The sequence below is a fragment of the Gopherus flavomarginatus genome, chromosome 9 (assembly GCF_025201925.1).
Source record: "Gopherus flavomarginatus isolate rGopFla2 chromosome 9, rGopFla2.mat.asm, whole genome shotgun sequence".
NCBI classification, from domain to species: domain Eukaryota; kingdom Metazoa; phylum Chordata; order Testudines; family Testudinidae; genus Gopherus; species Gopherus flavomarginatus.
In genome coordinates, this window is record NC_066625.1 from 88,199,529 (window position 1) to 88,220,802 (window position 21,274).

At 44.3% G+C, this 21,274-nt stretch overlaps 1 protein-coding gene across 8 annotated transcripts in view; it reads left to right on the forward strand.

Annotated features, from left to right (window-relative positions):
- IQCH (IQ motif containing H) overlaps window positions 1–21,274 on the forward strand; it is a 115,084-nt gene that overhangs the window by 57,951 nt on the left and 35,859 nt on the right. For 7 of the 8 annotated variants that reach the window (XM_050967538.1, XM_050967540.1, XM_050967539.1 and 4 more), the window contains 2 exons: window positions 16,870–16,990; window positions 18,611–18,897. In XM_050967538.1, coding sequence (XP_050823495.1) covers window positions 16,870–16,990; window positions 18,611–18,897 — 408 coding nt within the window. Of the gene's footprint in view, window positions 1–16,869; window positions 16,991–18,610; window positions 18,898–20,281; window positions 20,411–21,274 lie in introns of those variants that run through there. The other variant, XM_050967543.1, reaches the window with a different exon arrangement.

Sequence of the window (21,274 nt, forward strand, 5' to 3'; positions counted from 1 at the left end):
TCTGCTGAGATACACAGACACAAATGTTCACGGTGAGCCTTCCGGCCCCAGTGAGGATGTGAGTGGTGAGGAGATACCTGATCTTCCAGTTAGTCAGAGTGCAGGTGACCTGGCAGCTACTGCAGCATCCATATCTCCATCGCAAATGGATGTAGCCATGCACATTCCTGAAGAAAAGTGTAGATCAGACAAAAGTGTGGTGGAGGTGCAAGAAACAGCTGCTGCTGAGTTTAGTTCCTTAAGTCTAGATGATCCAGGACTGTGGACCCACTTGAGCAGTATCCTGAGGGACTTCCTTGTACTGAATGGGCCACAGCAAGTGAAAAACTTCATGTTCCCCAAAGACAATGAAAATAGAAGTTTCCATCCAACACATCACTGGCATGAAATCCCCAATGGTGACAAAATGGAGAGGCCATGTCTTATGTACTCAAAAACCCAGAATGCTGCATACTGTTTTTGTTTTAAACTCATCCAGTCTAATGTTCCAGCCACATTGGGTTCTGCAGGAACAAAGGATTGGAAAAATCTGGCTAGAAACCTGGATGCCATGAGAAGACAGCAAATCACCAGAGAGCATTCAATGGGTGGAAAGAGCTTGAGATGAGACTAAGGTGAAAGGCCACCATCGATGATCAGCATCAAGAGCAGATTGCATCAGAGTCTCTTTACTGGCAAAATGTCCTGAAAAGGCTCATTGCCATTGTGAGAATGCTTGCTACCCAAAACCTGGCACTGCGTGGCACTTCAGATCGGCCGTATGTGCCAAACAGTGGAAACTTCCTTAAAATTGTGGAGCTGATGGCTGAGTTTGATGCTGTACTCCACGAGCATCTGAGAAGAGTCACACTCAAGAAATGTACACACACAATTATCTTGGAAAAACAATTCAAAATGAGATCATACAGTTACTGGCAACAAAAGTCAAACAGAAGATTGTGGCAGATCTGAAGTCAGCAAGATATTATTCTGATATTCTGGACTGCACACCTGTCATCAGCCATATGGAACAAATGACTTGAATGGTGCGTTTTGTAACAACAACAGAACCTAGTGAAAATGTCCCTGCAATGGTGATTGTCAGAGAGCATTTTCTAGAATTTATTGTCATTGATGATACTACAGGAGCTGATATGACAAATGTGCTTCTTAAAAAGCTGGAAGATACGGGAATTGCGATAGCTGACACGAGAGGTCAGGGCTACGATAATGGCGCCAACATGAGAGGAGAGAACAGAGGAAGTGCAGACACGGATCCAAGAGTTAAATCCTCAAGATTTTTTTTGTCCCGTGCAGGTCTCATTCATTGAACTTGGTGGTCAGTGATGCAACTTCAGCTTCTAGTGAGGCTGCTGAAGTTTTTTATGTATTTCAAAGCAGCTATGTATTTTTCTCTGCAACGACTCATCAATGGCAAATTTTGAAGCAATGTCTGGGAACATCCTCTCTGACACTAAAACCACTGAGTGCTACATGATGGGAAAGTCGAGTGGAGGTGATAAAGCCAATCAAACACCAAATTGGGAAGATAGATGATGCCATAGTTGCCATTATGAAGACTAATGCTATGACAGGAACTGTTCATGAGAGAACGCTGGCAGAGGGAAATGGAATCACCAGAAACATACATAACTTCAAATTTCTGTGTGGCTTAGTGTTGTGGCATGACATACTGATTGAAATAAATGTTGTAAGCAAGAGACTTGAAGGTGTTGACCTTGATATGTCTGGAGCAATGGAACAATTGGACAAAGCAAAGTCATACCTACAGTCTTACTGGTCAGATGAGGGATTTCAAAACGTTCTGAAGAGTGCACAGAAGTTGGCAGAGGAACTTCACACTGAAACTATTTTCCCACCCATTCAAGAATACAAGAGTCACCAAAGAAGACATTTTGATTACGAGGCACGGGATAATCCCATAAGATACCCCAAACAACAATTCAAAGTTGAATTCTTTAACCAGCTGCTAGATTGTGCAATATGGTCAGTTGAAGAATGTTTCATGCAGCTAAAGGAACACAGCAGTATATTTGGGATGTTGTTTGATATTCCAAAACTCCTCACTATACCTGAAGACCTACACCAGCAATGCAGGGCACTAGAGACAGTGTTGACACAGGATGACATGCGTGATATTGATGCAAGTGATTTAGGTGATGAACTGAAAGCCCTTTCAAGATAGATTTCAGCAGGATCAACTCCAAAGGCTCTTCTGGAACATATGTGCCCAAATAAGATGACCACCCTCTTTCCAAATGTTTTTGTTGCTCTGCGCATAATTCTAACACTTCCTGTAACAGTTGCCAGTGGAGAACGCAGCTTCTCCAAGTTGAAGTTGATACAAACACATCTACACTCCACAATGACACGGGAGAGGCTGGTTGGTCTTGCAACCATCTCAGTAGAGCATGAGCTGGCCCAGGCTGTGGACCTTCAGGAAGCAGTTCAAATCTTTGGAACCAAGAAGGCATGGAAAGCACCACTTTGATTATTCAAACAGATAAACATGCCAGTGTTTACTATGCAGACAAGAAAAGTTATATTTGCTGTTCAGGCATTTGAAAGTTAAGTGTTACTTAAAATTTTTAACAGGGCATTTAAAGTTGTTAGTTCTCCTTTATTAGAGTAGGTAGCAGAGCAGTACCATGAGAGGAGTAGAACAAGAAGAAGGCAGAATTGAGACCTTTCAAAGTTTTGGCCCAGGCTCCCTGCCCAGGTGCCAAAATGTTGTGGGCTGGCCCTGTGCTCACCAGAATGGAATCCAGTGTTGTTAGCCAAAACAGGAGTGCAGCAGTGGAATTCTTCTGCAGAATCTAGTAAACCCCCAGTACCTGGGGGCAGTAGCCTGGGAGAGCGTTCTGACTGGTGTCAGAAGTCGGCAATCCACTAGGCTCTGCAAGATACCAAAACCAAAAGGCTGTGTTGTTGTGAGACTGGCCTGCTGGAAGGCTCCGAGTGTAGAAAAAGGCATTCTCTAGAAATGCACAGTATTTGATCTTAGTGGTCTTCTCTCTCATCTTAATTTTTGGTTAATTAGATGGGCTGAATCTCTGACTCCTGTTTGGGGAGAAAAGTGAAACAGCCTCTAAGATGAGATAGGAAGCAGGGTGTTCTGGAGCCTGCCCACTCAGGATTCTCACTCCAAAAAGCACACAGACTAGGGAATGGTGTGCTGCAAAGGTGTCACTTGAAGGGCTGTAGCCTAACAAACATACAGAAAATACCAAATGGCTGTCACAGTTACAAGCCAACTGCACTTCTGCCCCCTCCTGGTTTCTTTGAGTGCACCTCCTCTCAAGCCAACACCTCTCTCTAGGGGGTAGAATCACACGATTTTCCCCCTCTCAGGCCCTGGGCTTCATTCCCCTGTGATCAACCATCATTATCCCAGCAGGTCTGGTTTATCTTTAGTGACTTCAGTTCTGTTCCCTGTCTGTTTGTTCTTCCAACAGCTCCCATTGAATTAAAAGTAATAAAGGTATATGGTAAACATTCCATTACCCCAGTATGTCTATCTCAATAACAAGGTTACATTTCAGTATCCATAGATTGTTGCATCACAGCTCCATATCTGCCACAGTGACTCAGACTTGAATTGAGTTTAAGGGGCGTAAGGTGACAGAAAGTTTTAAAGATAAGGAACCCTAGGTTGGGGACAGAGAAAGGGATGAGTGCAGGAGATGTAGAAGAAGAGAGAAGTGAAGGTGGCATAGAGAAAAGCAAACTGAATGTGGCAGCAGAGGAAGAGAAGGTTCAACATTACAATTGGCCAGTGGCAATAGAGCCATTAGAAAGCTCTGTCGTACATCTGTTGTTGAAAGAAAAAGGCTAACACACAATGTATCGTTCTATTTAAGTTTCACAGTTTTTTAAATTGCCGTTTCTAACGATATCACTGTAATTTTGTCATTATTATTTGTGTTACTGCTGCACCTAGGAGCCCTAGTCATGGACCAGAACACCAAACAAAGACATCTACATCCTGGTTAACTCACTAAAATTAGTGATAGAGATTTAAAATCTTTTCAGAGACAGATAAAGCACAGAAAACTCAAATTTCCATCAGTATTGACTAAATATTTTAATGCTCGTGTTAGGATTTGAGATTGATAGCCATTGGAAAATCCTAGTTTCAGATGCCAGAAATAGCCAGCTGTTCCCTTAACATTTAACATTATTGATCATTTTTCAAAAATTCCTTCAAAAAAAATTAAATAAATTCAGAGATTATCAGAAAATCAGGAATAGTAGTAAAGAGGTGTATAACTTTTTGCCTAGGGCTCCATAAGGCAAATAAGCCTTATGAACAATTTTCACCACCCTTTGCATCTTTCCAAAAGTAAGGAACTCAAAATAAGCAGCATGTATTTATCAATCAACTCAAAATATAATTACAATACTGCCAAAGCCTTAACTTCAGTGGCATAACATCATGCTTTATAACTAAGCTCTGTTATTCTGTTGCACATGTTAACATTGCTGAATGTGTACTTTCCACTTCCTAAAACTCATAATTATTCTTATCACAACATTTGTTAATCACATGCGGTAACAGATTCTAAAGTAGTTTGGTTCCAGAAATGTTGCCGAGATTGCTGGGGTTCAAAAACAGTTGAGTTGTGTTTGCTGACATACCTACTAAGGTCTGCAGAGAAAATTATTTAAACAAGCCGTCTTTCCTGCTGATTTTATTGATTTCATGTGCAGTTTTTGGTGTGATCATTTTTCTAGCCTGAAGGAGGCCAGAAACACAGACAGTTGCATGGAAAATCCACATACAATATTTTGAAAGGTGTGACAGGCTTTTAAAATTTCTTTTAATTTAATGTGGTGTAAAGTAGGATGGTAAAATTGTCTTGGCTAAAGGAACAGATCCCTGCTAGCTTCAAACTGTGCAGTTCAGGGTTGTTTCCTCCCTAACAAATACAGCCAGTGTTCCATCAACAGACTGTCTTGAGTAGTTTACATATTTATTATATCTGAGAACGATCTGCAGTGTTCTCATTCAGTCAATTATTATATTTATGTAGCTGCTGCAGTTATGTTTCAGGTGATTCTTAAATCCTAAGTAAATAACAAAGCATGATAATTGTATCCTTTGGTTAAATTAAAACCATGATATCCATTCCTAGGACCTACAATAATCAGATATGCAAGCTGTTGGTTTGTATGTCCTATTGATTTAATATGCTTCTAATCAGTACATAAAGCTATAGGCCTGCAGTGTTAATTTTTCATATGCTTACAAAGTACCCTTTGATTTTCTGTCACGCGTTAATTACAGTGTTTTGCCATTAAATAGGAAGCTTTGTGTAAACTAATTACTAGGTAATCATTGTCTACCGCAAGCGTGCTGTTTGTACCTTTTATTTTATTCTAAAAATGCACAGATCTCGCAGTCTGGAACCACTATACCTTCCAGCCATTAGCTCTCACTAATTCATAGCATTATTGTGTTAAGATTGTAGGAGTTGTAATTGTTGTGGTATCAGTGCTGTTAATTACCGGAGTAAACAGTTGAAATGGTGCCAAGGTCTATTGTACAAGGCAGAGAGAAGGAGGTTTAAATGTTACTTCCACCATCTGGGGACTGGAGTAGAGGCAAATGCTAGAAAACAGCAGTGAGGCAATACCAGAACTTCAGCTCCAGGGTTTTAGGCCATATGGATCTAGAATATTTTGAATCAATTGAATTTAACTGCCAGTTTTTAGCAATAACAGTGTGGAAGGAGAGGATAAAGCAAGAGCACTAAAGAAATCTGAAAACCGTTAGTGTTATCACATGCAATAAAATGCCTGTTTGGATTATTTTAAAAATGTTTGTTTTGCTAAAATCCAAAAGGACAAGTCTAAGACTAAAAGAAGTTCAGCCGTGTGTCACTTGTGAAACATGACAGTTTTTTTCATACTGCTCTGTAGGCTGCTTTGAAAAATAGCTCTGCAGTTTACATGGAGTTCTAGTGAATTTACTGAGATTATCCATATGATGCTTTTTAGTATTTTATTTTTTTAATCACACTTTTAAAATTCACAGATTTTTTTCCCCTGTGGAAGCAGACAAAAAGGATGGCCAATGAAATAAAGCGAATTATGCAGAATTAAAAATATATATATTTTTAAACTTGGAAAATCTAGTGATCTTGAGGAGGCCCGAACTGAGCATGTCTTCAAAGGGGTCTGATATACCAAAAGTGTGCACTCAGATGCTACTCTCATAGGAATTACTGTGGAAGGCTCTGATCCTGCAAACACTTTGCTTGTGAGTGGTTCTATTGACTTCAGAATTTTATTTTATTTTTTAAAAAAAGAAAACCTTTGTTGGGGAAAATACTATTAAGAATACATTTTACCATTTTACATGGGTTTATTGGGAAAATTATTTATTTGGGAAATTAGGATCCTATGTTGCAAGAGACTTACATGTCTGCTTCTCTTTAAACACAAAATAGAAATCTTCCAGTCACATTGGTAAAAAAAAAAATCCATTGTATACAATTGTCGTAATCACAATTAAATTACATTTGTGCTGAGTGTAAAGCTGCATGACTATTTGATAAAATCACTTTGACTCTAAGCTCCTCTTTCTGTCTGATTTTTGGTGGCACTGGATATGGTGGTTTTATATTTAATTTCCTCCCAAATTTTGTTTTCCAAGGTGAAATCTACCAAAAAAAAAAAAAAAAAAAAGTCTCTGTAGCTTGCTGGCCTTACTGATTTGTATCATTCAGAGGAAATAGAAGGAATCTCTCTTTCTAAACAATCCTGGTTTATTTATGTTTTTATTGGTCTGTTAGCAGATGTTGAAGTAGTTCAGGGCACAATGTAAACGGTGCTTTTAAATAGAGGTATTGTAAGTAGCAAAGTATACAGTGAAGCTGGAGCAATGGGGGTTTTTGGGGCTAGGACAATGTTCTCTGCTTTTTCTGTGTGCATGTAGCTGAATTTAGAATTAAAAGAAGTGCTTGATCTTTATATATTGAAATCCTCAGCGTGCCGAGTGACAGCATGAGCCAGAAGAGAAAACCATGGCCCCATGTGGTGTGAAAAAAGGAACAGCAGTTTAAGTGCTGGAAAGTTGAAAGAGAACTAACCTCCTTGTTCTTGTAGTCAAGGAAAGTGGCTGTTTTGTGCTCTCATATCGAAGCATAGCATATGTGCCTCAGTTTGACAAAAAGCCTCTTGAGTCAAAGCAACCCTGTGTGCTGATCCAAAACGAAGGCCACAATAATGAGGGACGGGCCTCTCAAGAAGCAGTGAGTAGATAATACTGCATAAGTAGAGAATTCTATGTAGTGTTCTCTCCATTCTACTTAATGCAAGTCGAAACCACAGTGAATTGCTTGCCATCCAGCCGAAATGGGCCATTAGCTATCAGGGAAAATTGTCTTTGCTACTTTCAGCAGATGGAGCAAATATTTTACAAAGCAATTTTACATACAAAAAACATTTGTGTTACTTGGTAATGACGGCTGTTTTACATGATGTTACCTTCTCCCAGAACATATTATTTTAGCTCATGGAAGGCAAAATTGGCACTTTTTAATTTTAAAATTTGCAGTTAACAATTAAATGTTCATTCTTAAACCAGCTTTTAAACTTTAAGTAGGTGTGTGGTAGACAGTGTATCACATCCAAAACTGTTTCTGTTTTTTTTCCCCAACCTTTCAAAATGTTTTTGGTCTTTAGCCTAAATTATCACTCTAGGTATCATACACCTGCCTGGACGAGAGAGAATATCCATTCTTTGTCAGTTGCAAACAAGGGAGCACTTACAGTGAGATGGGACAGCAGTCAGGACATAAGGTTTGGACTCTTTCCATGGTTGCCAGTGCTAGTAAGAATACAAAAGTAAATAGGGTTGGACATAATACAAAGGGGGGCAGATCCTCAGCTGGTATTGTCATAGCTCCATTTGTATTGTTCTTCTCGCCCATTTGACTTTTTGCAGTGTTAGAGCCATGTTGGTCCCAGGATCTGAGAGATAAGGTAGGAGAGGTAATATCTTTTATTGAACCAGCTTCTGTTGGTAGGAGGTGCAAGCTTTTGAGCTACACAGAGCCCTTCCTTCCTCAGGCCTGAAGAAGAGCTCTGTGTACTTCCACCCACAGAAGTTGGTACAATAAAAGATATTACGTCTCCGACCTTATCTCTCCCATTCAGCTTTACTTATCTGGGATTTCTTTCTTTGCTCTATTTGCTTCTAAGGCCCACATAGCTTCCATTCACTCTGATTTCATCTATAAGCCCCAGGCCTTTCTCATGCACTCCGCTCCAGAGCGTCTTTCCATCCTGGGTGTCTCTTTCTATTTCTAAACCTATTTCTCTTCTCTTCTCTTCTCACCAGGCTTCTCTTTGTTGCCTGATCTTTCTCAACTAGATCTGCTACCTGTTCCTTCCAGACACCCCACCTACAGTCCTAACATCATCTCTTGTGGCTACTATTATTGTCACACAGACTTGCAAATTTCTGTTTGCTCTAGGACCAGGAATATTTTTTGAGAAAAAATAATTCTTTTTCGAGTGATTGCTGATGTGTATTCCACTATAGCTGTGCGTGCTCGCCATGTGCACCAGTGCCGAAAGTTTTTCCCTAGCAGTACCTGTATAGGAGTGCCCTAGCCAGGGGCGGCTCCAGGCCCCAGCATGCCAAGCGCATGCTTGGGGCGACATGCCGCGAGGGATGCTCTGCCAGTCGCTGGGAAGGTGGCAGGCAGGCAGCCTTCAGCGGCATGCCTGCGGAGGGTCTGCTGGTCCCGCGGCTTCAATGAAGCCGCAATGCTTGGGGCGGCAAAATGTCTAGAGCTGCCCCTGGCCCTAGCGACCCCTGGAGTGGTGTCTCCATGGTGCGGCATAAGGGGCGCTACACACTCCCCCCACCCTCAGTTCCTTCATGCTGCCAGTGAAGGTGCTTCGGAACTCAACACCATTTCCTGGGGCTACACCCTCCAGTTTACTTCCTCCCCATCCAGCCACCCCCCGACCGCTGTCCCTCCTGGGGAACCCCTCGCACAAGACTCTGCTCGAACAGGAGGTGGGGTGGCTCCTGGGCCTAGGAACAGTAGAAGCAGTACTGGGGGAGTTCAAAGGCAAGGGGTACTACTCCCACTATTTCCTTATCCCAAAGGCCAAAGGGGGCTCAGGTCCATCCTGGACCTGCGAGTACATGTGAACCAGTACATGGTGAAGCTCAAGTTCCGCATGGTCTTCCTGGCTTCCATCATCCCCTCCTTGGATCCCAGGGACTGGTACGCTGCCCTCGATCTGCAGGACACGTATTTCCACATTCATATATTCAAGGGGCACAGACACTTCCCCCATTTCACGGTGGGGCAGGAACACTACCAATGTATGGTCCGCCCATTTGGCCTGTCCACGGCCCCCAGGGTATTCATGAAATGTATGTTGGTGGTGGCGGCCTACCTCAGGCACCAGGGGAGTTCAGATCTTCCCCTATCTGGATGACTAGTTGGTCAAGGGCAGCTCCCAGTCACAAGTGTGGGATCACGTGGCGCTCCCTCTGTCCACGTATACCACTTTGGGCCTGTTGGTAAACAACACCACGTGCGCGTTAGTCCCAGTTCAATGCATAGAGTTTATTGGGGTGGTCCTGGATGCCTCGTCAGCCAGAACCACCCTCCCACCAGACAGGTTCAAGACTCTGAAGGGGCTCATCGACACAGCCTCCAGCTCTTGGGTGACGTATTGGCGTGCACATATGTGGTGCATCACACCAGACTCAAGATTAGGCCCCTCCAACTCTGGTTGGCCTTGGAGTTCTCCCAGGCCAGGGACACGATGGACAAAGTCCTCATGGTGTCTGAGCCAGTTATCACCTCCCTACAGTGGTGGTCCTCCCTGAGAAACATGCTCCAAGGGGTCCCATTCAGGGGCAGGGCCCCATTGCTGGAACTGGTGTCTTATGCGTTGGACCTGGGATGGGGGTCCCATGTGGGGAACATTCAGACCCAGGGTCTGTGGTCAGCTCAGGATTTGACCCTCCACATGAATGTCAAGGAGCTCAGGGCGGTACGGCTGGCGTGCATGGCCTTCCGCTTGCACCTGGAGGGACGGGTGGTAAGGACCCTCATGGACAACACGGCCTCGATGTTCTACATCAACAGGCAAGGTGGGGCCCAATCCTCTGCCGCGAAGCCCTCAGTTTGTGGGTCTTTTGTATAGCCCATGACATCTACCTACAGGCCTTCCATCTGCCAGGCACCCGGAATGCACAGCGGATTGCTTGAGCAGGGACTTCTCCTCTCAGCATGAGTGGTCTCTCCACCCAGAGGTGGTGCACAGACTTTTCTTAAGTGTGAGGAACTCCCCAGGTGGACCTGTTCATGACTTGGCAGAAATGTCGCTGTCCCTGGTTCTGCTCCAAGGGGGCACTTGGGCCTAAATCTGGTGTTGGCCCGTCTCACGGGGCTTCTATTTGATCTGCTAACCACGTGCTCCTGGTCACACCTCTCATGGAAGAGGGCCTTTCTGGTTACGATCACGTTGGCTAGGCGGATCTCAGAACTCAGGCCCTGACCTCTGAGCCCCCATACACGGTGCTTCATAAAATAAGGTCCAGCTCCGCCCACACCCTTCGTTCCTCCTAAAGGTGGTCTCCGCCTGTCACATGGGTCAGGATATTTTTCTGCCGGTCCTCTGCCCCAAGCCCCATGCATCCAATGAGGAGTACCACCTCCATGTGCTGGATGTGAGACAGGTTCTGGCTTTTTTCTGACTAAGCCATTCAGAAAATCCTCGGAACTGTTCATCGCCTCTGCCGAGCACATGAAAGGTCGGCCGATCTCAACTCAGCAGCTCTCCAACTGGATCATCTCGTGCATCTGTACCTGTTATGACCTGGCGGGAATCCTTCTGCCACTGATTTTGAAGGCAAACTCGACTCGGGCGCAGGCCTCGTCGGCTGCCTTTTTTGCCCAATGTTCCCATTCAGGACATTTGTAGGGCTGCCACGTGGTCTTCAGTTCACACGTTCACCTTGCGTTATGTGATTGTCTCTCAGACAAGGGATAATGCCAGGTTCAGCAGGGTCGTTCTCTATCCCAAGAGGTTGTGAACTCCTTCCCACCTCCAACAGATATAGCTTGGAATCACCTATTGTGGAATACACAGGAGCAATCACTCAAAGAAAAAGTCAGTTACCTTTTCCGTAACTGGTGTCCTTTGAGATGTGTTGCTCATATCTATTCCACATCCCGCCCTTCTTCCCCTCTGACAGAGTTATCTGGCAAGAAGGAACTGAGGGTGAGGGGAGCGCGCAGCGCCCCTTATACCGCACCATGGAGACATCACTCCAGGGGTTGCTAGGGTGCTCCCCTACAGGTACTGCTAGGGGAAAAGCTTCCAGCACTGGTGCACGTGGCAGGCAGACACACCTATTGTGGATTAGACATGAGCAACACATCTCGAAGAACACCAGTTACAGAAAAGGTAACTGTCTTTTATTTTTCTTGCTCATCCATTATTATGGTAAAGAGCAGGCAAGCAGCCTGTGTGCCTGGGCTTGTCATGTGAAGTGCAACAAAAAAAATCTGTGCTGACCCGTTTTTGCTGGCACTGAGAAACATGAGCTGAGAGGTTAAATGCAGTAAACCTATGATTCCACATCAGTCTGGGGCCACAGTTGAGATGATAAGAATAAGTTCTGCTGAGCTACTATCCAATTTAAATAAAATTGTCATGAAGATCAGAGACTTTTTTAAAAGGTCTGGCTTCATGAGTAAATGTCTGACCTACTGGTCTGAGGCGGTATGATTTTATTTTAATATATTCTCTCCTCCCTGCTATACTTCCTTGTAGTTGGCAGTATTACTTCTCTAGGGGCACACAGTGATGGAGGAACTTCTGCTAGGGACTAGATTATTAAGGGAACTTCAGGTGGGTTTGATCCCAGTTCTACTGAGAAAATTTGAAAAATGTGATGGTTTGTGTAGACGGGCCGGACTCACCCCTGCGGCGCCTCCTGCTGGTGACTTCCAGGAATTAGCTCGATTCAGCTCTGGAGCGCCCTCTGCAGGCAGGTGATCCGCCTGTCCTCTGGCCCCCATGTCCCTCTCTGGACCCGGTGCCCCCTGGCAGTAACCCCTTTCTCTCAGGGTCTCCCCTCCCTGGGGAGCCCCCACCCTCTATCCCCACCTTGCCTCAGTATATGGCTACTGCCAGTCATTGTCTAGCCCCACACCCTGGGGCAGACTGCAGTATCAGCCTACTCATCACTGGCAAGGAGTGTTTGGACCTGCTGCCTTGGCCTACCCCCTGGGCTGCCCTCTGCAATCCCCCAGTACCTATAAGCCCAATGCTAAGCCGCAGCCTGGGGCTTTCCAGGCTAGAGCTCCCCAGCTCCCCTGCCTTTCCCCAGCCCTGCTTCACTCAGGTACCTTATGTCCAGCTCCCTACAGCCAGGCCCATCTTCCTCTATAGTTAGAGAGAGACTGTCTTGGCTTCTGGCTCACAGCCTCTTATAGGGGCCAGCTGGGCCTGATTGGAGCACGGCCACAGTTGAACCTACTTTCCCCAATCAGCCCAGGCTTCTTGCCCCAGCCTAAAGGCTGCTTTCTCCAGCCACAGCCTCTTCCCAGGGCTGTTTTTAACCCCGTCAGGGCAGGAGCAGGGGTCCACCCTGCTACAGTTTGTTTTAAAGCCACCCCCTTCTCCCTACAAGTTTATTTTTCCTCGTCATTGTCATAGCTGGGAGACAGTATTTCCTTGGCTTCATGTGAAGATGTACAGCTGTGTGTGGTCTCACAGTCTCCTTCAGAGGTGTCATGTAGAGAACAAGATGTGAGACTTAGCAGGTGAAAGCTCTGGAGGTGAAGGGGTGGCTTCTCATCACTACTTTCTGGGTTTGGTTGGCTAAGAAAGACCAAAGCCATTTATTGATCCCTGCAAGTGCTCTAGGAAAGTGAACAATATCTCACTAGAGTGCAGCATCAAATGCTGACAAAAGGCGCAGTAGTGTGAAAAAGGATGTTTGATCATCTTCCATGGCTAAGTGGAGACCATTCATTAGCACCATTCTGTGCTGTGTCATGGTCTAAACCCTAGCTAGCAGGGATCAAGAATATTAGTGGAGATTAAGTATTGCCAGAGTTGGCAGTAGTTAGTAAGATCAGTTGTAGCAAGTGATGATTTGTTGAGTATCAGTTTGAACCCTTTGCAGAAATGTCAGTCATCTCTGTGTTATTAAGGGTGCAGAGTGGTTGAGGAGAAGAGCTTAGTGACCTATTTCTAACCTATTTGCAAGGAAAAAGTGAGTATTAAAATACTGAGCAAGTGGCTTCATATTCCTTAATATTGTTGTAATGGAAAATGTTAACACAACTCTATCGCATGCCATTAATTGAGATTTGTATTTATACAGATGTGGTCCCAGTGTCCCAAATATCATGACACACACTGGAAGGAATTTTGGATTTTTTAAAATCAGTTTATGAAAATCTTTTCAATCCACATCCCACATATCTGTGTGTGTTTGTTTTTAAAATTGCACCATGCCCAAAGTCATTAGATCTAAATGATCAGGCTCAGTATGATGGAGGTATTGCTGAACCTATTGAGATGTGCAAATTGATTTGTAACTCTGACCTCTCAATGGCATTAATCAGTGAAAAGAAAACTTCTGTTTACTGCATTGTATTTATATTAATTGTATAGGTAACAGAACAGTTGTTTTGAGATGGTTGCCTCGTCCCAAAAAAAGATATATTAGAATTGGAAAAAGTACAGAGATGGGCAACAAAAATGGTTAGTGGAATAGAACAGCTTCCCTTTAAGGAGAGATTTAAAAGACTGGGACTGTTCAGCTTAGAAAAGAGACAACAAAAGAGGGATACGATAGAGGTCTATACAATCATGCCTGGTGTGGAGAAAGTGAATAAGGAAGTGTTATTTACCCCTTCACATAAGAACCAGGTTTAAAGCAAACGAAAGGAAGTTCTTCACATAACGCACAATCAACCTGTGGAATTCATTGCCAGCAGATGTTGTGAAGGCCAAAAGTATAAGTGGTTTCTAAAAAGAATTAGATACTTTCCGGAGGCTAGGTCCATCAGTGGCTATTAGCCGTGTAGTTGGGACACAACCCCATACTTTGGGTATGCTAAAATCCCTGACTGCAAGAAGCTGAGACTGGATGACAGGGAATGGATCACTCAATAAATTGCCCGGTTCAGTTCACTCCATCTGAAGTGTCTGTCAGAAGACAGGATATGGGGCTAGATGGATCATTGGTCTGACCCAGCATGGCCATTCTTACGTAACCATTGGCTCTCTCAGTTTCTTGGGATAGTTATATTTAAAAGCAAAACACAAGCCCTGATGAACCCAGTTGGTCTTTGTTCTGATGTTTTAATCAGTCTTGAATTCCCTGGTACAGTTCCTGCTTAGATTACTTTGCTTTATGTCACTGTTTGGCTGCAGTTCTGATATTTGACCTCACAGTTCGGAATAGGAGTAAATCACACCATTAGTGTTTCAGCATCCTGTGGTTATCTGCTCAGAGGGAGACCTAATCAGCTGCAGTTACCATTGGTATTTTTGATCGTAGAGTAGATGCTCTTAGGAACTCCAGTTTGTATTATAGGCTGGTATGAGAAACTTAAGTTGAAGACCAAAAAGAGTTCTTTCTTATTGGCATTATTGATATGGGTCATTACTTTTAAGAATTAAAGTGCAAGTCTATCGTACAGGGAAAGAACCATTCTCTCGGACAGGCATGTCCCATGCCTGAACTGGTCAAAACCAAACACCTTGTACTCTGCTCAAAAGTCAGTGGGCAGCCAGTGCAAATCCCACAGTGTTAATCCAATATTCTCACAGCAAGAAACCTCACTCAGCAAGCAGGCTGCTGCATTGTTTACCAGCTTCAGTTTCCAGATGGTTTTAAGGTGTAGAGCTATGCTGAGAGCACTGCAGAGCAGACAGTTCTAGAGGTCACAAAAGCATGGATGACAGTAGCAAGACCAGCATCTGAAACACGTCCCAGCCTCCAAACCAGACACAAATGGAAAAATATAAAATAAAAAACAATCAGTGGAACAACTCAAGGAGTAAGGTACTAGTCAATATGAGTGACAGAATGTGGCCCAGGGTTAGGCTGAGGGCCAGCAGTAAGCAATGTCTTTCCAGTAAACTTGCTCTTGTGTTGTGTTTTTTTCACACGAGACCTAGATTACCAGACCTCTGTCTGATGTGGATCCTGGACTGGATACTGCAAAGAGGCAGGACAAGCTGACAAATGAAACCTCATGTGCCAAATGATGCAGTTGGTTTCACTGGTCCAAAATAACCCAAATCTATTAACCTTCAGGGAACCCTGCAAAACCCATGTTATGCTCAGGCATTGGAAGAGCAGGCAACAGGCTGAGAGGTGGTAATTTGGGCAGAGGTCAATGGTATTGTGTTATTTCAGGCTAATCATCTGGGATGGTTTTGGCTGAGGGTGAAATATTGTGCTGCTAAATTTATTTATTTATTTATTGACGATAAGTGTTTTTTAAAAGATTTGTCAATGGCACCTAGAACCAGCGATAGACACTTAAAATATATATACTTCTAAGGTCCTTTTATCACTCCCTTTGTGTAACATCTGAGCATGTCACAGTTTTTAATGTATTTACCCTCACTACACCCCTGTGGTATAGGGCGGTGCTATTATTTCCATTGTACAGATGGGGTCCAGAGGTACAGAGAGACTAAGTGACTTGCCCACAGTCACACAGAAAGCCTCTGGCAGAGCATGGAAACCAGATCTCCCTATCCCAGGTGGTTGCCCTTAGCCACTGGGCCATACTTCCTCTTCTATTTTTTGTAGATAAATCCACAATTAATAATAATATATATGAATTTAAAAAACCTTTTATGTCACATTGCATGTTATGGACGTAACAGGATTCATTGATTGCTCATGCAGAGTAGCGGTTTTGTTCATATTTATAGAGTGTTAATCACAAAGTTATACTGAGCACCTTCCAATCCCAAAACAAGATCAGGGCTCAGAATGTTGCCAGGATTGGCAGATAAGTGGTCCTCTTCTGGAGCATGGGACATTTTTCATTTCAAGAATATGTAAAACGGAAAGAAAGAGACCCAGGGGAAGCATGAAAATGCTTATCTCGGGGCTTTAGAGTCAGGGTCCTGGCACTTTACATCCTTGCTCACCTCTGGGCCTCTTGAGCAGCAAAGACAATGGAGTTAGTTTGTGCCAAGATACGTTTGATGGTTTTTGTGGTAATACTGGGAGGAACTGAGGCTATTTTATATCCTATAATATGAAAAATCAAATTCCAACCAAAGGTAGAGAGCCATCAACCAATCCTCTAGTTTGCTTGTCTCACAGATTGTAGAGATTTACAAGGATACCTCCCATCATGAATACACTTTGTGTGTAATGCTACCAACCTTGCATGGGCTCCCCCAAATTCATGATGACTAAAATGCTGAGTTTTGCCTTGAGTATAGAAGTAAAAGAGTTAGGAAGAGTATTATTGGAAAGCATAGCCATTTTAACACTCTCCGTTTAAAAATACAAATATCGTAGAAGTTATCAACTGTTGATCATGGCTTAGTGATCGATATCAAGGCTTTTATGTCATTTACAATCACAAGGTCATGTTACTGATAAAAGTGATAATAGAATAGATATTGCGCTGAATACAAATCAGCCTGTCAGAAAAAAAGACTGTTTTGGATAAACGTAAGGAGAAAAATTTAAAAAGCCTGTCTGACTGTGAGTAAACAGTAACCACTTTTTTTTTTTTGTGCCTGTTGGAGGTCTGGTTTTTAATCACCCCACAAGCAGTTTTCATTTCTGTAGTAAAATTGCTTGTGGTTCTATTTAATTTGTTTCTGCAGGAGCCAGCTTTGGTGAAGATCTCCCAGGAGCTCCCGGGCCTTTTAGCACAGCACGCACAGCCAGTCAATGAGAAACGATTTCCTACATGGGAAAAATTCCTCCAAACATTTCTTAGTCAAGGTAAATAAGCCTGCAAAGTTCCTGTTAAGTATTATAATGGGTAATTATACCATACTGTATACCGTTTTCTTGTTAATCTTGGGCTTGTTTAAAAATTTCTTATTTCCACATTATATTTAACTGTCCATTTAAGAATTATATATAGGCAGTTATTCTATCATTCTTATATCCTACTCGCGTGTTTAACCTGAACCTTGAAGCTACCTCTCCTACGCTATTCTGAGTGAATAAGGACCAACCGTTTTAATTTTGTGTTAATATATTGGAGCTTATGTTGTCTTTGGCAAAGAAGCTCAGCAGGAAATGTCAGCATGTGGACTTGTGAACTACAAGTAGTTCAGTCCTCTGAGTTATTGGTCAGGAAACCACTGTGGGAGTGTGGTTTTGCCATCCCGCTGGACCAGAAGGTGAGTTACATGTAGCACTAGTTGCCTACTGAGGGGAGGAATTCACAAGGACCATATAACCCCCAAGCCATTCTTCCATCAGGCATGTTTAGCAAGTTTCTGGAGTGAAGTATCCTGCAGTTATATTATATTTGATACATTCCATGGATTTCATTATCTGTAGAAGAGTCAAGGGTAGATCAGGATTCCCATTTGAAAATGGTTTTGGGAAAAGAGCACCCACTGTCACATTTAGAAGCTGTATAAAAACATTATGTGACAAAGTTCCTCCTCTACCTTGGTGGTTCCTGCACTTATTGGCAGATTTGCTCACCTCTGTGATCTTCCCCACAGTCTGGGTCAACTCCTCCTGTGTCTGATCAGGAGTTGGGAGGTTTGGGGTGAACCCGGGCCTGCCCTCTACTTCGGGTTCCAGCCCAGGGCCCTGTGGATTGCAACTGTCTATAGTGCCTCTTGTAACAGCTGCATGACAGCTACAACTCCCTGGGCTACTTCCTCATGGCCTCCTCCAAACACCTTTTTTATCCTCACCACAGGACCTTCCTCATGGTGTCTTATAATGCTTGTACTCCTTAGTCCTCCAGCAGCACACCCTCTCACGCTCAGCTCCTTGTGCCTCTTGCTCCCAGCTCCTCACACGCACTTCCTCTCTCTGGCTTCTCCCTGTCTGACTGGAGTGAGCTCCTTTTTAAACCCAGGTGCCCTGATTAGCCTGCCCTGTTTGGCTTCAGGTGATCTAATGAGCCTGTTTGCCTTAATTGGTTCTAGCAGGTTCCTGATTACTCGAGTGCAGCCCCTGCTCTGGTCACTCAGGGAACAGAAAACTACTCATCCAGTGACCAGTATATTTGCCCTCTACCAGACTCCTGTACCCCACTGGCCTGGGTCTGTCACAATTATCATTTATCATAGCTGAATCAAATATTATATAATAGGCAACAGGATAACACAGAATGCCAAATAATCTTGTTAATGCTTTCCCTGTGAACGGCGATGTAGTGTTGTTTAGAGAACATACACTTCATTTTCCAAGAGATGCACAGGAGTTAGCTACACAGTTCTTACTTTATTTATTTATTTAAGGCATTTCTGTGGTGGTCCTCACCATAATGTCTAAGTGCAGTAGATGTGATTGGTTGAATTCTGTGCGATTCTGAAAATGCTGGAGTTTGAATTCTGTTACAAGTTTAACAAAAAATTCCTTTCTTACCAGGCGGTGTGATAGAAGCCTTTCCACCCTCAGAAAATGTCACCAACCTTACAGTGGATATGCTGATAGAGCCAATGGGAGACATAAAGATAGTTTCATCCGGAGATCAGATTCATGCAGATGGTCCTTTGCAATCATCTGGCACCACTGTTCCACAATGTTCAGTTGATCCAGCAGTTCTTAATTCATTATGTTTAAAAATTGGAGAGGCCTGCAAATCTAGAGGGGTGCTTGGCTACTTCTCAGTTGACCTTGTAACTTTCATCCACCCACAAACAATGGAGCAGCAGGTGAGTTGGACAGAAATACATTACCACATAGTGTACCAGAAATATCTGAAATCCCACAAGGCTCTAGCAGATCATGTTAAAGGCATTAGCTCAGTAAGTTTTTAAATGTAATCAACTTTTCCCCTGCAGACAAATTCTGACATTTCCGTGCTTCCAATTCTCCATCTGTAAAATGGGAATAATACTTCCACCTAGAGCTTTCGTGAGCCTTTGTTCAGTAATATTTGAAAGTGTTTTGAGTTCTTTGGATAGAAACTGCTGTATAAGTGCAAAATATCTTTTTCATAAATTCAGTGATTGTAAAAGTTGCCAGATAGATGGTGGTAGAGATTTAACTCCAGAGATCAGGTACCACACAAGCAATGCAAATGCAAGTGTCACACTCCTCTTTTAACGTGCCTAAACCATCACCTAGAGCAGGGGTGGGCAAACGTTTTTGCTCAAGGGCCACATTGGGGTTGTGTAACTGTATGGAGGGCCGGGTAGGGAAAACTGTGCCTCCTGAAACAGCCTGGCCCCTGCCCCCTCCCACTTCCCGCCCCCTGAGTGCTCCCCTCAGAACCTCCAACCCCCCCTGCTCCTTGTTCCCTGACTGCCCCCTGTCGGGACCCCCACCCCCTATCCAACCCCCTGCTCCTTGTCCCCTGACTGCCTGGACCCCTATCTACATCCCTGCTTCCTGACAGCCCCCCTGGAACTCCCACCCTCTATCCAACTGCCCTCTGCTCCTCGTTCCCTGACCACCCCCTCCCGGGATCCTGCACCCCTAACTGCCCCCCAGGATCCCACCCCCTTGTCCAACCCGCCAGCTCCCTTTCCCCTGACTACCCTCCCAACCCCTATCCACATCCCTGCCCCCTGACAGGCCCCTCAGGACTCCCACTCCCAACCCTCCCTGTTCCCCATCCCCTGACCCTCCACCCCATTCAACCGCCCCCTCCTCCCTGACTGCCTCCCAGAACCCCCACTCCCTTACCCAACGCCCCCGCTCCCCACCTCCTTACCAGCAGCAGGAGCTTGCAGTTGCGACACCTGGCCAGAGCCAGCTGCGTTCCCCATGATGCCCAGTGGGAACGGCGGGCCAGAGCGCAGCCCCCACGATCGCATGGCTAGGGAGGGAGCAGCGGGGGAAGGGCTGGGGACTAGGCTCTCCAGCTGGGAGCTCGGGCCAGGCAGGATGGTCCCGCCATAGTTTGTCCACGTCTGATCCTAGAGCAACCTCCTTCAGTCATTCTACCAATTCAATCGTTGGTTCATTCAATCCAGGCGTCTCTCTCGAGACTGACTATAAGGGTTCCAGTAGTACCAATTATAATGATGGGTTTTGTGACATAGAATTTGTCCACTCTGTACGGTTCTGAAATCCCCCGTTCATTTTGCACAGCTGATCACTGATTGGATAATTGTCACTGGCTGATGATTCCTGTGTTATACCAGCCTGGTCCTGATCTGAAATGGTGACAGAGGTCTGATGCACTATATTTAATTGCCAGTTTCTGAGCCATCCAGCCCTTCTCCCCCCAATTAATATTTTAAAGGTAAAGTACTGGTAGTAGCAAAATGTTGACTAGTTTAAATCTTAAAAATTCTATTGATTATGGTATGATACGCTGAATTATTTCAAGAAGAGCTTAGGTCCTGAAGGTTCTGCACAATTCTGCAGAAAGGAATCATTCTTTGGCTGCAGAATTGTGAAATAGATGGGGCCCTGACAATATACTTTCGCCCTGTCCAGCTTTCTGAGGTAAAGGTCTGAGAAGAAGAATTGGCTCTATACCGTGCCCTGAAGGTCAACAGACTCATGCCCTGTCTGATGAACTGTGGAAGTGAGTTTCAGGGTACAGTGTGTTACACTGAAAATACCCTGGCACCAGCTTTCAGATAGTCACATTTAGACAGTGTAAGATGAAGTGATATTGACTGATCTCAGCTGTTGCAGCAGTACGTCAGGTGAGAGGTAGTCTTTCAAAGAGCCAGGGCCAAGCAAATTTGGGTTTTAGACGGCGCTTTTAATAGGGCAACTCCTTGAATTACACCTAGAAGCGACTGTACTAGGAAGCCCAGTGTAGTTTTTGGAGCTGTGGTGCAATGTGCAACCTACAGCAGGCACAAAGCAGCAGATGAAGTAGATGAGAGCGGTGACCAAACAAAGTCCTGTGGAACCCTGCCTGGGAGAGCCCTTACTGTGAATGAGCAATGGCTTGTCTTTAAAGAGGTAAAATCAGAACTGCTCAAGTAACTCCATCTACCCCTGCCTGAGTCCGCAAGTCAATCAGGGAAACCTCATTGTCAGCTGTATCAGACTTCCAACAAGGTGAAAAGCGATGTAATAAATCCACCAGGCAGAGTATCAGTTCCAAAACACGCTGCTGCCTAC